The following is a 14,508-nucleotide window of genomic DNA, read 5'->3' on the forward strand; positions in this document are numbered from 1 at the left end:
ATTTTCCTTGAATGACTATCAGTGCAAAAATTTTTAATGAAATACTAGCAAGGAGGTTATAGCAATATGTTGGAATCCTTACGAGAAGATGTTATGGGCCAGAACTTGAAACAAGGTATTAAGTGGAATTGAGACAGTATTTAAATCTAGTTTATCATTAATTTAATCATACAACAAATAATGATTTCCCAGTGATATAATGATTGATGTGCACTCAGTGAACAGCATATAAGCAAGAAGCTCTCAGGGCCAAAGAGCACTCTGGGAGATACAGAAGCCCACAAACCCACTCTTGTGAATTTCCCAAAAGTGTGAACTCCAATGAGTACTTAAATACATTAGTGAGCTAGAGGATTTCCTAAGTACCATGCTAAATTAGGCAACTGACTTACCACTTTGTAAGGATTCTAACAGCAATATATCACAAAGATCATATATTATGACAAAAAGATTTATACCAGGAATACAGGACTGCTTCAATATTAGGAAAACTATCAGCATGATTTTCCATATCAGAAATAATAACAACAGAATCTGGCAGGAAGCAATAGAAAGAGAAATTTCATAACTTCAGACAATATAAACTACTTTGGCAGTCTACCTTCAACAATAAACCTAGGGATCATATGAACACAATTACAAAACTTTTTATGCAAATAAAGACAGATCTAAACAAATAGAGAATCTTATTTGCTCAGAATAGGCCAAACCAATATCACAAAAATGCCAATTCTACCTAAGTTAATTTACTTATTCAGTGTCATAACAGAGTATAAAGAATTAAAGAATTAGAAAAAATAATAACAATTCATCTGGGGGAATAGATCAAGAATACCAACAGAATCAATGAAAAAAAATTGTGAAAGAAGGCAGCCTAGCAACTCTAGATTTCAAACTGTATTATAAAGTGGTAATCATCAGAACAATTTGGTATTGACTAAGAACTAGAGAGAAGTAGATCACTGGAATAGATTAGTACAGGATACATGGTAGTAAATGACCATAATAATCTAGTGTTGATAAATTTGTAGATCCAAACTTTTGGGATAAGAACTCAACACTTGACAAACCTTACTGGGAAAATTGGAAAGCAGTTTGGCAGAAACTAGGCACAGACCTATTTCTCAAACTATATACCAAGATAAGATTAAAATTGATAAATGATTTAGACATAGAGGATGATGTCATAAATAAATTTGCATGAAAAAAAATATGCTAGTCTGCTCTATGGAGAGGAGAAGGAAGATTTTATGACCAAACAAGAAATAGATGAAATTACAAGAAGTAAGGGAGATAATTTTTTTTACATTAAGAGGCTTTTGCACAAACAAAACTAATGTAGCCAAAATTAGAAGAAAAACAGCAAATAGATTTTTTTAATTGCACAGGTTTTTCTGATAAAGATCTCGTTTCTTAAATATATAGGAAAGAATGGCAAATTTGTAAAAAAAAATAAATAAATAAATAAGTCATTTCCCAGTTGATAAATAGTCAAAGAATATAAATAGACAGTTTTCAGAAGAAGAAATCAAAGTTATCAGTGATCACAAAAAAAAGTGCTCTAAATCACTACTGATTAAAGAAGTATAAAATAAAACAGCTCTGAGATCTCACTTTACAAGTATCAAATTGATTATTGTGCCAAAAAAGAAAATGATAAATGTTGGAGGAGATACTGTTGGTAGAATTGGGAATGGATGCAGCCACTCTTTAACCATAAAATAACTCTAAAACTGTGCATACCTTTTGACTCAGCAATATCACCCAAAGTAAGGGAAAATCCATTTTTACAAAAATATTTTTAGCATTATTTTTGCAGTGGCAAAGAATTTGAAATTAAGGGAATGCCCATCAGACCATAAGAGGAATGTCTAACAATCTATGGTATAGGAATATGATGGAATACTATTGTGCAGTAAGAAATGATGAACAAAGATAAACCTAAGGACTTTTGTGAACTTACATGCTAAGTGAATTGAGCAGAATTAGAAGAACCTTATAGACAGTAGCAACAATATTGTATGATGATCAACTGTGATTGAAACTGTATCAAATAGATGTCAATCATATTCTCAGAAATATAATGATCTAAGACATTTTGAAGGACTTATGATGAAAAAAAATTATCTCCCTCCAAGGGAAAAACTGCTAGAGTCTGAATGCAGATTGAAGCATACTTTTTTTACTTTATTATTCTTGGTTTGTTTTTTGTTTTAGAGTTTTGTTTTTTTCTTTTGGTCCCTTTTTGTTTGTTTGTTTTTTTGTGACGTGGCTAATATGCAATTTTGTATATAGATTCTATATCAAATTGCTTGCACTCTCAAGGAAGGACGACGGGGAGAAAGACAGGGCAAGAATATGGTACTCAAAATTTAAAAATGAATGTTACAAATCTTTGTTTACATGAAATAGAGAGAAAATAAAATAGAAATCAAATTTTAAAAAGATAACTCATATATTACATGTAGTACATTGCTATTTCAGAGTTTCAGTCCCAATTAATAAATTAATGCTTAATTTTAAAAAAGTTGACAAGCAGGATAGTTTCAGAAAAAACCTCAGAAGAGTGATTAAAAACTGATGCACAGTAAAGTGAGCAGACCAGTAAACATTGTGTATAATAACAGCAATCGTATAAGCTATCAGCTATGAAAGCCTGAGCTGCTCCAATCAAGACAATGATCCAGGACAATTTTCAAAGACCCACGATGAACGATCCTGTCCACCTCCAGAGAGAATGCAACTTGGAGCATACTTTTTTCAACTTTATGTTTACTGGGGCTTTTTTGATAGTATGTGGTAATAGATTCGGTGTGACTGTCCGTATATAATCAGAATCAAAGTGCTTGCCATCTCAAGCAGAGGGAAGAGACACGGGGAAGGGAAAGAATTTGGAACCCAAGTTTTAAAAAATAATTTTAAAAAACCAACCAATCAAAAAGAGATTGCCTCTGAGGCTCAGCTGATCTGCAACCTGTTGTGCGGACGGGGGCCTTTTTTCAAAGATGGCGTCTGGATGTGGACATGATGGACTTGCTGTTCCCCCTTTTTACTTTCAGTAGACAAGGACAAGAACAGAGTACTGCTCGTGTGGCCTCAGAGCAGGGGTCCCGATGGAGGGGCCTCGGGACTCTGGGTGGGAGCAGGAGCCGCCCCAACTTGGCGACTGGGCCAGGAGTCCAGAGCAGCTGAGCTGGGCCCGGATAGCCTTTGTCGTGGCCGGGCTTGGTCATCCGAGTTCAGGCTGAGTCACTCTGGGTTAATGTGGCAAAGTCTACGAGCGAGAAGCTTCTGTGATTTTCCCTTAATTGGAACTCTTTCTTCCTTTTTAGGGTCACAGGCCAGCTGGTGATCTCGTGGGGTCTCTCTCGGCCCTTTTATGAGCACTCGGTGTAAATGCTTGGGGTTAAATGCCTTTGTTTTAGTTTTCTTCTATTTTTTTGTAAATGGGCCCGTTTTCATTCTTTATTAGAAATGACACATAAAAGGGTAATAGATGTGTGTCTGTATATATGATGGATATGTATGACCTTATATATCTGTATCTATAACGTATTTATATATGTGCATTATATATCTGTATATGTAATGTATTTATATATGTGTGCATTATATATCTAGACACACACGCGTGTATGTGGAATATTAACTAGAGAGAAAAGAGATTTATTTCTGGTCTTTTGAAGCGTGCTTCTGTGACAGAGTATTGTTTGTTTTCAGACCGTTCACTAATCTCTCTGACCTCGCTTTCTTTAATAGTTTGTTTGGATTGCATAAGAAGGTCATCAACATGGTACACAATTTATTGTCCAGTCATGATTCCGACCCACGGTACTCTGACCCTCAGGTAAAGGCTCGGGTGGCCATGCTCTATCTCCCTTTGATCGGCATCATCATGGAGACTGTGCCTCAGCTGTATGATTTTACAGGTATCTATCCCTCCCCTGCAGGAAAGCAGTTTGTTCATTTTTCCCCCCAAATTAAACCTTTCTGTTCCGTGGCCCGTTAACCTATTGTTTCTCGGTGGTGAAGCTGTCAGTTCAACCTTTCACTTGAAATTGCGCTTTGCAATTTAAGGTTGTTCTGGTCACGTGTACAGGTGTGCCTTAGTTTAGAGGAATCCTTTGTAAAAACTACAATCGCCCAAGTCGTAAGTTAGGAGGTGATTTTTCATGTGTTGGTGAGCGTCGTCACGTGGAGTTTCTTCAAATAGCATTTAATTTTTATTAAATTTAAATTTTAAAGCCCCCTTTTGTACCAGCGCTCCAGAATACTTGTATTTGTGTTGCCCGAAGAAAGGCAGAAAGAAAAGTGATCCAGGTCATCTCCCCTCTCTTAGGTTGGGCAGCGAGTTCTACAAAAGAGTCAAACAAAGTTGTTCTGACCCTGGCCTTAAATGACGGCCAGAAAAGTAGATCTCAAGGCTCATTCCTCCTCTGGTTTATTGCTGGGGGTTTTCCAAGGAACCTCCCAGTGTCGCTGCTTTTGCATTGTACTTTATCAGTGGATTTCCATGGCCTGTCCCCAGCTGCCCCGGAGGCTTGGTGACCTCCGCAGAGGTCAGAGTCAGAGGCCGCTCCCGACAAGGAGCTCACTGGCCTAGACCGGGAGCCCAGCCCTAACCTCCGAGACTGTGAGGGCCCAGGAGCTGCTGCCCAGGGCTTTCCAGCCTGCGCCCTGCCGGCCACTGCCGCCTGAGGGACGTCTGGAGGGAGCAGCGCCCGTGGTGCCGGACCTCCCCTTGGGCCTGCTGACCCCTGCGCAGGACTTGTGGCAGACTTCCTGCGAGTTTCCTTTTTTCCTCAGTGATTTTAGCTTTGAATTTGAGGCTCCGCAGTAATTAATGCACGTGTGGTATCAATAAATACCCTGAGGGTCAGCATTCAGCGTCCTGAAGGTGGTAGCAGGGTGAGGAAGAGGAGGATGGGAGGTAACTCCCGGTGCTGTCTCCTTTTGGATTCTCTCCAGAAACGCACAACCAGCGAGGACGGCCCAGCTGTGTGGCCATCGAGGATTATGAAAGTGAGGGCGGAAACATGATAAGCCAGACGGTGGCCATGGCGATCGCAGGCGCCCCGGTCCCCCAGCTCGCGAGACCCAGCAGCTTTCTCCTCACTTCATCGGTATAAAAACATTTATTAAGTGGAATAAATACCCGGGGGACACGGCAGCTCTGCCGGGAGCCGGGGGGGCGCAGGGGGGCCTGGTGCAGGGTCCCATAGTCAGATTTAGACCGAGCCTTGATACTGTGCAGCCCTTTTTCAGTAACTTAGTGTCTAAAAATACTTGGTTAGGGCCTATTCTTTTTTTAATAATAGCTTTTTATTTATAAGTTATATGCATGGGTAATTTTTTAGCATTGACAATTTTTTTTTGTTCCAATTTTTCCCCTCCTTCTCCCCACTCCCTCCCCTAGATGGCAGGATGACCAGTAGATAGTAAATATATTAAAGTTTAAATTAGATACACCATAAGTATATATGATCAAGCTGTTATTTTGCTGCACAAAAAGAATCGGACTCTGAAATAGTGAACATTTAGCCTGTGAAGGAAATAAAAAATGCAGGTGGACAAAAGTATAGGGATTGGGAATTCAATGTAATGGTTCTTAGTCATCTCCAGAGTTCTTTCCCTGGGTGAAACTGGTTCAGTTCATTCCTGCTCCATTGGAACTGATTTGGTTCCTCTCATTGTTGAAGAGTCACATCCATCAGAACTGATCCTCATATAGTATTGTTGTCGAAGTGTATAATGACCTCCTGGCAGGGCCTAGTCTTTATCAGCTTTGAGATTCCTTTTTGGGAAGAGAAGGTCTGAGTGAGGGAAGTGTTGTATAAAGAAATAACTTTTTTATGTTTTTTTAAAAAGCAATATATTCACTCCAGGTAGTGTTTTCCCTGCTCTTTAAAAGAGGACTAAAGCAAATTTGTAAACCATTTTTCCCTTATAGAGAATGTAATTGAATTTACTAAAAGTAAATGTTTTCTGGAAACTGTCCTGCCATTGATCTAGATAAAACCCCACCAAGAGAAGAAAGCTCCAGACTTGCTAGGTTAGGGATTTCCTGTCAAACAAAAAAGGTTCTTCGCTCGTTCACGCCGTGGGTATTTTACGGCCGCCGTGAACACCAAGGCTCGCAGTAAGAGCAGGCCCGGAGCCCCTGCCCGGACACCTCCCAGAAGGGCCCTCCCTCCCCTCTCCCCCGTTAGGGCATTGGTGGGGCCGGGCGTGGGTTTCTCTTCCCCCGCTTAGCCGCTGTGACCTGTGATAACGAGGACACCCCCGGGTTCTTGGCTCTGAGGTGGAAGCTCGTTTCACGGCCGGCCCAAAGGCGCCCTCGGTGCTTAGAAGCACAGTGGGAAATGAGTTTGTGTTACCGGCGCCTTCCGGTCCCGACTGTGGAAGGGGAGCAGGGGCTCGGCCGTCAGACCCTTTGGGAGAAGAGGACAGGGGGCGGCCCGCAGGAATCGGGGCTTCGCCTTCGCCCCTTGGGGCTGGAGGGAGCGTGATGCTTCCCGGGGCTCCGTCCTTGGGCTCCCCTCCCTGGTTAGCTGTCGTGGCCTGTTGCCTCGGGGAGAGAAGACAAGGCTCTGGGCCGCGGCGTGGGTTCTAACGCACGTTTTGTAAGAGGTTTCACTCTTGGGTGGCCCCCACAGGGACAGGAGGTCCGTGGCCAGGCCCCTCGGACATTGCCTCTGATGGCAGCAAATAAAAGTGAAGGGCGTGAGGCTTTTTCCAGGAGCCGGGGCGCAGGGCCAGGGGGCTGGCTCGGCCACCAGAAGACCCGGCCCCAGCTGGGAGACCCCGGGGGGGTCGCGGAGCCCCCGGTGCCATTTCGCTTTTTGCTGCCTCGAAGCCTGAGCTGAGGTCGCTCCCTGGGCGCCGGGCGGCTCTCCCCAGCGGACGCTGACTTGGGTCGCCATTTGTGCTTAGCAGAGGAAGCCCCCGCCGTGGGAATCAGGGGCCCCGGATGCATTTGTGTTAACGTTCTTAGCTGAGCCCGCGTGGCTGGGGACAGGAAACCCCGCGCGGGCGGCGCCGTCACGGCCTCCGTTTCTCCCCCAGACCGGCCGCCAGCACTCCATGTTCTCGGCGGAATCGAGCCGGAGCCTCCTGATCTGCCTCCTGTGGGTCCTCAAGAACGCGGACGAGACGGTCCTGCAGAAGTGGTTCACGGACCTGTCTGTGCTGCAGCTCAACCGGCTGCTGGACCTGCTCTACCTCTGCGTGTCCTGCTTCGAGTACAAAGTGCGTGGCGGCCCTGGGCGGGGCCAGAGAGAGAGAGCTGGGGAGGGAGGGAGGAGGGGGAGAGGGGAGAGGAGGGAGGAGGGGAGAGGAGAAAGGGGGAGGAGGGGGAGAGGGGAGAGGAGAGGGGAGAGGAAGGAGGGGGGAGAGGAGAAAGGGGGAGGAGGGGGGAGAGGAGGGAGGAAGGGGGAGGAGAAGGAGGAGGGAGAGGAGGAGGGGGAGAGGAGGAGGGAGGAGGAGGAGGGGGAAGGAGAAGAGGGAGGAAGGGGAAAAGAGGGGGGAGAGGAGGAGGGAGGGGGAGAGGAGGGAGAGGAGGGAGGGGGGAGAGGAGAAGAGGGAGGAGGAGGAGACGAGGGGGGAGAGGAGGAGGAGGGGGAGAGGAGGGAGAGGAGGGAGGGGGGAGAGGAGAAGAGGGAGGAGGAGGAGACGAGGGGGGAGAGGAGGAGGGAGGGGAAGAAGAGAGGGGAGAGGAGGGAGGAGGGAGGAGGAGGAGGGAGGGGGAGAGGAAAGAGGGGGGAGAGGAGGGAGGAGGGGAAAGGAGGGAGGAGGGGGAGATGAGGGGAGAGAAGAAGAGGGGGGGGAGGAGGAAGGAGGAGGAAGGGAAGAGGAGGGAGGAGAAGAGTGGGGAGAAGAGGAAGAGAGGAAGGAAGTTCTTCCTCCAAGGGTCCCCATTGCTTATATTTCAATTTTAGGGGAAGAAAGTCTTTGAAAGGATGAATAGTCTGACCTTTAAGAAATCGAAGGACATGAGAGCCAAACTCGAAGAAGCCATCCTCGGAAGCATCGGAGCCAGGCAAGAAATGGTGCGCCGGAGCCGTGGGCAGCTGGGTAGGTAGCCCAGAGCTCCCGTGCGGGGGCGAGCTTCTCTCCCGCGGGGTCAGCTTTCCCCGGTAGCCCAGCTCCAACCCTGGACTGCAGCAGAGCAGGGACTCAGACGTTGTAAACATACGGCCCTCATGTATGTATGTGTAGCCGTTGCGGGTGAAGGAGAAAAGCATTTATGAAGTGCTGACTGTATGCTGGGAGGGAAGCCCTCCTCGAAGAGACTCAGCCTGGGGCGGACGGCAGGATGCGGCTTGGACAGGCGGGAAGCCGGGCACCCCAAGGGCCCGCCCGGGTCAGGGGCCTCCGTCTGCCTGGAGCAGGGGCTCCCCCCAGACCGAGCTGACGGGGGTGAACGGGGAGACGCCGTGTTTAGTCGTGCCCACCCTTCGTGACCCACCGGGGGCTTTCTTGGTTAGGCTGCGGGAGGGGCTTCATTTTACAGATGAGGAAACTGAGGCAGGCAGGGGTCGGTGACCTGCCCGGGGTCACCCGCTAGGAAGGGTCTGCGGCCCTCCCGCCCGCAGGCCCGGTGCCCTGTGGCGAGGCTGCCTCTGGAAGCTGAGGCTCGGGTTGGTCCCTTCGGCTCCTTGAGGTCTCGGAGGGACCGGCCTCGTACCCGGCTGGCGCCTCAAGGAGCTCGGGGTCCCAGGCGGAGCCGGGGGCAGAGGAGAAGGGGAGCGCTCTGGGGCCTTCGCCAGCCGGAGTCGCCGGGCGGGAGGTGCGAGGGGCCTGGAAGGGCTTGGGACAAGAGCGCACTTTGCCTTGGCTCTGCAGGCGATAGGGAGCCCCAGGAGGTGATGGAGCAGGGGCGGTGCCATCAGAGCCGAGCGTTAGTGACTGAGCGGGGAAGGACGGGGTGCGGAGAGACGAGGCTGCCAGACCCTGCCCGGTCCGGGTGGGAGGTGGGAGGGTCTGCCCGGGCAGCGGGCGGGCGCGAAGGCGATAGTGGCGAGGAGCGGGGAAGCGTCTCTCTTCCCTGGTGCGCGCTTCCTCTTTTTTTTTAAAATTCTGAGAAGAAAAGGTAAAATCCCCCAAAGACGTTCCCCTTGGTCTGAAGGAGGGCGCGCTCGGGAGGTTGCCTCGGGGCCTTCATTCCCCAAAGCTGCTCGAGGTCACCGGCCCTGTGGTGCCCTCCCGCTGAGAACCTAAAGCTGATCCTCCGTGACTGGCCGCCCGCCCCGGCCCATCTGACCAAGCTCCTTTAGAAAGGGAGACGTCTGTCAGAACCTGCTTGTGACTCTGGCAGCTGAACGCAGGGATCTGACGTCCTCCTCGATGCCCTTTGTAGAGCGACGTTTCAGGGGTCCCGGGGGGCGCGGTTACCTGCAGCGGGGTCACAGGTTTCAGCAGAGCTCCGGAGTGAGGGGAGGAGGGAAGGGGGCTTCCCGGTGCAGTGGCTGGGTAGGTGAGCCACAGGGAAATGACACGGACCTTCTTGTTCTCCGCCTCGCTTGGCAGAGAGAAGCCCATCGGGAAGCGCCTTCGGAAGCCAAGAAAACCTGCGGTGGAGAAAGGACATGACCCACTGGCGCCAGAACACGGAGAAACTGGACAAGTAAGAGAGCCCCGGCTCCGGGCCGGCCGGCCCTCCTCAGAGAGGCCTGGGATTCCCTCCGGGGGCCTGGCGGGGCGGGGAGAAAAGGGGCTTTGCTCCTAAGGGCCCCGCTGTGGGGTGTGGGGGATGGTGGAGAGAGCCGGCCGTGGTTCTGGCCTCTGTGGGCCCGGGCAGCTCCCCACGACTGGAGGGCTGGTCCTGAAATCCCGGCTCTTGTTCTCCCCGCCCCCATAGCCAAACCCCAGGGAATGGCCGGGTCTCTCGGGGGAGGGGATTGACTCTCCTTCAAAACCCATTAACTAAGTGGGCCATAACCCTCGCTCTCCTCGGGGCGCCGAAGTGATCCGGGAAGTGATTGCGGGAATGGCAGGGCCCCCAGACCTCTGGGACTTCGAGATCTGCCCGGGAGGGAGGGCACCCGCACACGGGGTAATTCAGGGGGAGACTCACGGTCAAAGAACAAGACTCCTGGGCGATGGCGGACTCACGGGCACGGCGGCGATTGAGCTGAGTCTTGGGGCGAGGGGAGATCTGAAGGCACAGAGAGAGGGGGAAGCCTTTCCCTACAAGGGCGACCGTGTGCGCCAGATCCTGAGAGCGAGCCCACATGGGAGGGGCTCCCTGGGAAGGGGGTGGCTGAGGGGTCTGCTGTAGGGAGCAGCCTTGGGGGGTCACCGGGGGATTCCAGAGTTTTAGCTGCGCCAATTTAATTGAACTCGGCACTTGGGCCCCCAAACCTCCCTGTTACCAGAGGTGTTTGCTTAGAGAAGATCACCCAGCTAGTGTAGAATGAAATCAGAGAGGGCTGTTGTCTGAAAAAACAAAACAAAAACAGGAGTATATTTATTGCTTCAATACTAATCACACACGACTCTGCTAACTTGAACAGTGCTAAGAGAAATGGAAGCTCACGTCCATCTTAGGCCCCCTCGGATGCCCCGTTACAGCATAGGTATTGTTACCTTTCTCAAGCCTCTGCTGGCACAGAACAGGTCCTTCCAGTTTGGAAGCCTCCACGCCGGTCGTCCTGCTGCCCGAGGACCGTCCTGGTACGGAGATGCTCGGCCCCAGGGGCCAAGAAGGTTCCAAATACGTCATCCCTGTTGCCCCAAAGTCCATTCTGGCACAGAGATCCTCAGCCCCAGAGGCCGGAAAGGCTCCAACCTGGTCATCCTGCTGCCCAAGGACCATCCTGGCACAGAGATCCTCAGCCCCAGAGGCCAGGAAGGCTCCAAACAAATCATCCCTATTGCTCCAAAGACCATCTTAGTACGGAGATGCTCGGCCCCAATGGTCGGGGAGGCTCCACGCCGGTCGTCCTGCTGCCCGAGGACCGTCCTGGTACGGAGATGCTCAGCCCGGGAAATGCTCCTTGGTTCAAGTCACTTCCTCGAATCTGGAGAACAGCTTCCTCATAGCTTCCGGTAGCCCCTTCCTGTGGAGGGGCCGTCCTTTCAAAGCCTTGTCCCAGCCCTGAGAAGGGTCAGGAGCGACGGCAAAGGCACGTTTGCCCCCAGTACAGTGTCATCCGCTTCTTGATGGCCGTCTTCTCGGAGTCTCACCCAAATTCCTCGCCTCCTTTTTCTGTGATTTTTCCACATCCCCGTGCTCCCTGCTCGCTTCGGTATCAGGCCGGCCCCACGGGGCAGTTGTCCTTATCTTTGGGGGCCGCTTTTCCCTCCAATCCAGTTTTTGCTCCAAAGGGTTCTTCCCTGCTGTGTTTTTGCGCTTCAGTTCAGTAGATCTCGTTGGATGCAGCGTTTTACAAGTCAAGAACATGAAGCCGGAGGCCGGAAGAATTTACTGCAGAGTAGGAGGCGAAAACGAGAACCCTGGTCGTGGAAGGAAGGAGAAAAACAGGCCGGGGTCGGTTCTCTTAAACTTGTGCCTGTTTGAGGACTGAATTCAGGACAGATGCTGTAGAGAAGCTGGAAGGGAAGGGAATCATTGCGGGAACAAGAGCCCGTAAAAAGCAGCAAGGAGCGGGACGTAGAGAACGGCAGGGGGAAGAGCAGCAAGGAGCAGGACGTAGAGGACGGCAGGGGGAAAAGCAGCAAGGAGCGGGACGTAGAGGACGGCAGGGGGAAGAGCAGCAAGGAGCGGGACGTAGAGAACGGCAGGGGGAAGAGCAGCAAGGAGCAGGACGTAGAGGACGGCAGGGGGAAGAGCAGCAAGGAGCGGGACGTAGAGGACGGCAGGGGGAAGAGCAGCAAGGAGCGGGACGTAGAGGACGGCAGGGGGAAGAGCAGCAAGGAGCGGGACGTAGAGGACGGCAGGGGGAAGAGCAGCAAGGAGCGGGACGTAGAGGACGGCAGGGGGAAGAGCAACAAGGAGCGGGACGTAGAGGACGGCAGGGGGAAGAGCGATACCGTGTCCTCTGAGAGTGGAAGGAGAGCAAGAAAAAGACGTAACAGAAGGGAGACAAAGAGGGCCACAGCTTCTGGATCCGACTTCATAAGGAGCATTTTTAGCAAGAGCATCGTGACCTGGGGCTTGAGGGGGTGGGGATTGGGCCCAGAGCGCCTTAAAAAGCTGAAGGGCCTCTTCGGGGACCGGAGCTCCGTCTGCAGTGCGACAGAGATGAAGGATTGGAAGCCCCCACTTTGGAAAATGCGGGATGGCAGCCCCACAACCACAGAATTTCGGGTCCTCCAGGCAGAGTCCAAGCTTTCGTAGGATCCAGCGCGCAGGCTTGCTCAGAGCAGAGCCTTTGGATTAGGAGGGAAGGGACCCCCCGTAGTTACCCAGAGCAGTTCCTTTTCTGTCCAGTGCATAGAGTCTAACTGAGTCACCAGTCCTGGGGGAAGGAACTTATCCCCAAACCCAACGCAGAGAAGGCGAGTGTTTACAGAATCGTGGAGCTTAGAATTGGGAGGAAGCCCAAGGGCCGTGTCATTAGGCTCCCTCGCATGGCTCGCCTGACGGACATCACCTGGAGTACCTGGGGAGACCCCCAGCGGGGGGAATCCCAGCCCCACCCCAGGGAAACAGCTCTGGCTGCCGGGAGGCTTTTCCCAACCACAAACCTAAGCTGGGAAGGGCAAGAAGTCTCCCTTCATTGGAGATTACAGTCTCTAACTCTGGGTCACAAAGAACTTGGCTGGGCTTTCCACCACGAGCTTGGAGTTGTGTCGACTGGGCTGCCGTCGATGGGATGCCGCGGCTTGTTAATGGCGTCAAAAACTGTTAAAAGACGTGAATCTGCTACGGCGGGTTGGGCTCCCCCCAAACCCCACAGTTATAAGCTAATTAATCCCGACGTGTCCGCCCTGTTCCAGGAGGAAGGAGAGCATCGAAGGAGGCGCTCCATGTCAGGCCTGCAGGAGGGAAGGAAGGAGTGGAAGCTACAAGCCGTACTCCTCCCCTCTCTGTTCATTTCTTACATCCTCAAAGCCCGGGAGCTCTCCCTCCCCCCCTCTGTCCTGATCCTGGATGGCTTCTCCACGGGGGGCTGCGCTTCGTGGAGACCCCCCAGGCCCCGGCCTCGGTGCCCCATTGCTTAATTTCAGCATTTCTTTGCTGGGTTTTTAACTTCAGGCTGCGAGTCTTGCATCTGCTGGTTTTGCACTTTTTCTCGAGGCTCCAAACTTGGGGGAAAAGTTTACAAATTGCCGTGATGGGCGGTGTACTGCCTCACGCCGCCAGGATCATTAAGGCGCCTCAGCGCTAAGAGTTGCTCTGCTTTCCTTCCCCCGCTGAGGAAGTGTGGACGGAGCAGTGACGAGGGGGCTGTGAGAAGGGGGACTGGGGGCGGGGCCGCGTCTCTTGGACTTGTCGCAGGAACAGCCTCTAGCACTCGTCATCGGGGCACATAAAAGTATCTCAGGATCTTTAGAGCTTTTGTGAATCATTTGTGAGGATGAAAACGAAAAGTGCCTTCGTGGCACTCTGGGTACGTCCAGTCCGCTCACCGGTGAGCAGAGAATCGGGTTTTCTGAGAAAATAGATGCAACTTCAGGGAAGACGAGCACTTTTATCCCCAAGAAGGGTTGAAAATCTTTGGAACAGTAATAAGCCTCTTAGCAGGCAGGGCACGCGGGGCTGATGCCCTCTGGGTGCCCGATGCCAGGCCCTGCTCGCGGTGGCGCGGCCCGCTGCCTCCCTGGGCCTCTGTGTGCAACAGGGAATGTGGCGGGGTCCCCCGCAGGCCTTTTCTCCTTGGGTCCCCCCTTTCTGTGCATTTTGCATTGGGGTTGTCCTTTCTCTGGACGTCGGAGCGCCTTTTCGTTGGCTTTGGGAAACACTTGGAGAGAACCCTCTTTAATCCCGTGTTTTGTCAGGTCAAGGGCAGAGATCGAACACGAAGCCCTTATTGATGGAAACCTGGCGACCGAAGCCAACCTGATCATCCTGGATACGTTGGAGATCATCGTGCAGGTAAATGTCGCTGCGGCGAGAAGGAAGGTGCAGTCCCCGGGCGGAATCCAGCCGGTGGCGAGGGAGGCTCAGCCCTGCTTCCGAGGCTCCTCCCAGGCCCCTCCGGCTCTATCGGGACGGGCCCCTGCGGCTCAGTGGGGACGGGCCCCTGCGGCTCTGTGGGGATGAGCCCCTGCGGCTCTGCGGGGACGGCCCCTCCGGCTCTGTGGGGACGGGCCCCTCCGGCTCTGTGGGGACGGGCCCCTCCGGCTCTGTGGGGACGAGCCCCTGCGGCTCTGCGGGGACAGCCCCTCCGGCTCTATCGGGACGGGCCCCTCGGGCTCTATCGGGACGGGCCCCCGCGGCTCTATCGGGATGGGCCCCCGCGGCTCTATCGGGACCCCCTGCGGCTCTATCGGGACGGGCCCCTCGGGCTCTATCGGGACGGGCCCCTGCGGCTCTCTGGGGACGGGCCCCTGCAGCTCGGCGGGGACGGGTCCCTTGGGCTCTATCGGGACGGGCCCCTC

The 14,508-nt window shown here is 52.2% G+C and overlaps 1 protein-coding gene across 10 annotated transcripts in view; it reads left to right on the plus strand.

Annotated features, from left to right (window-relative positions):
• DOCK7 (dedicator of cytokinesis 7) overlaps positions 1-14,508 on the plus strand; it is a 160,097-nt gene that overhangs the window by 122,376 nt on the left and 23,213 nt on the right. For 9 of the 10 annotated variants that reach the window (XM_051999529.1, XM_051999531.1, XM_051999532.1 and 6 more), the window contains 6 exons: positions 3,760-3,929; positions 4,969-5,123; positions 7,066-7,248; positions 7,938-8,073; positions 9,529-9,625; positions 13,906-14,002. In XM_051999529.1, the coding sequence (XP_051855489.1) occupies positions 3,760-3,929; positions 4,969-5,123; positions 7,066-7,248; positions 7,938-8,073; positions 9,529-9,625; positions 13,906-14,002 (838 nt within the window). Of the gene's footprint in view, positions 1-3,759; positions 3,930-4,968; positions 5,124-7,065; positions 7,249-7,937; positions 8,074-9,528; positions 9,626-13,905; positions 14,003-14,508 lie in introns of those variants that run through there. The other variant, XM_051999538.1, reaches the window with a different exon arrangement.

The sequence above is a fragment of the Antechinus flavipes genome, chromosome 4, assembly GCF_016432865.1.
Source record: "Antechinus flavipes isolate AdamAnt ecotype Samford, QLD, Australia chromosome 4, AdamAnt_v2, whole genome shotgun sequence".
Lineage (NCBI taxonomy): Eukaryota > Metazoa > Chordata > Mammalia > Dasyuromorphia > Dasyuridae > Antechinus > Antechinus flavipes.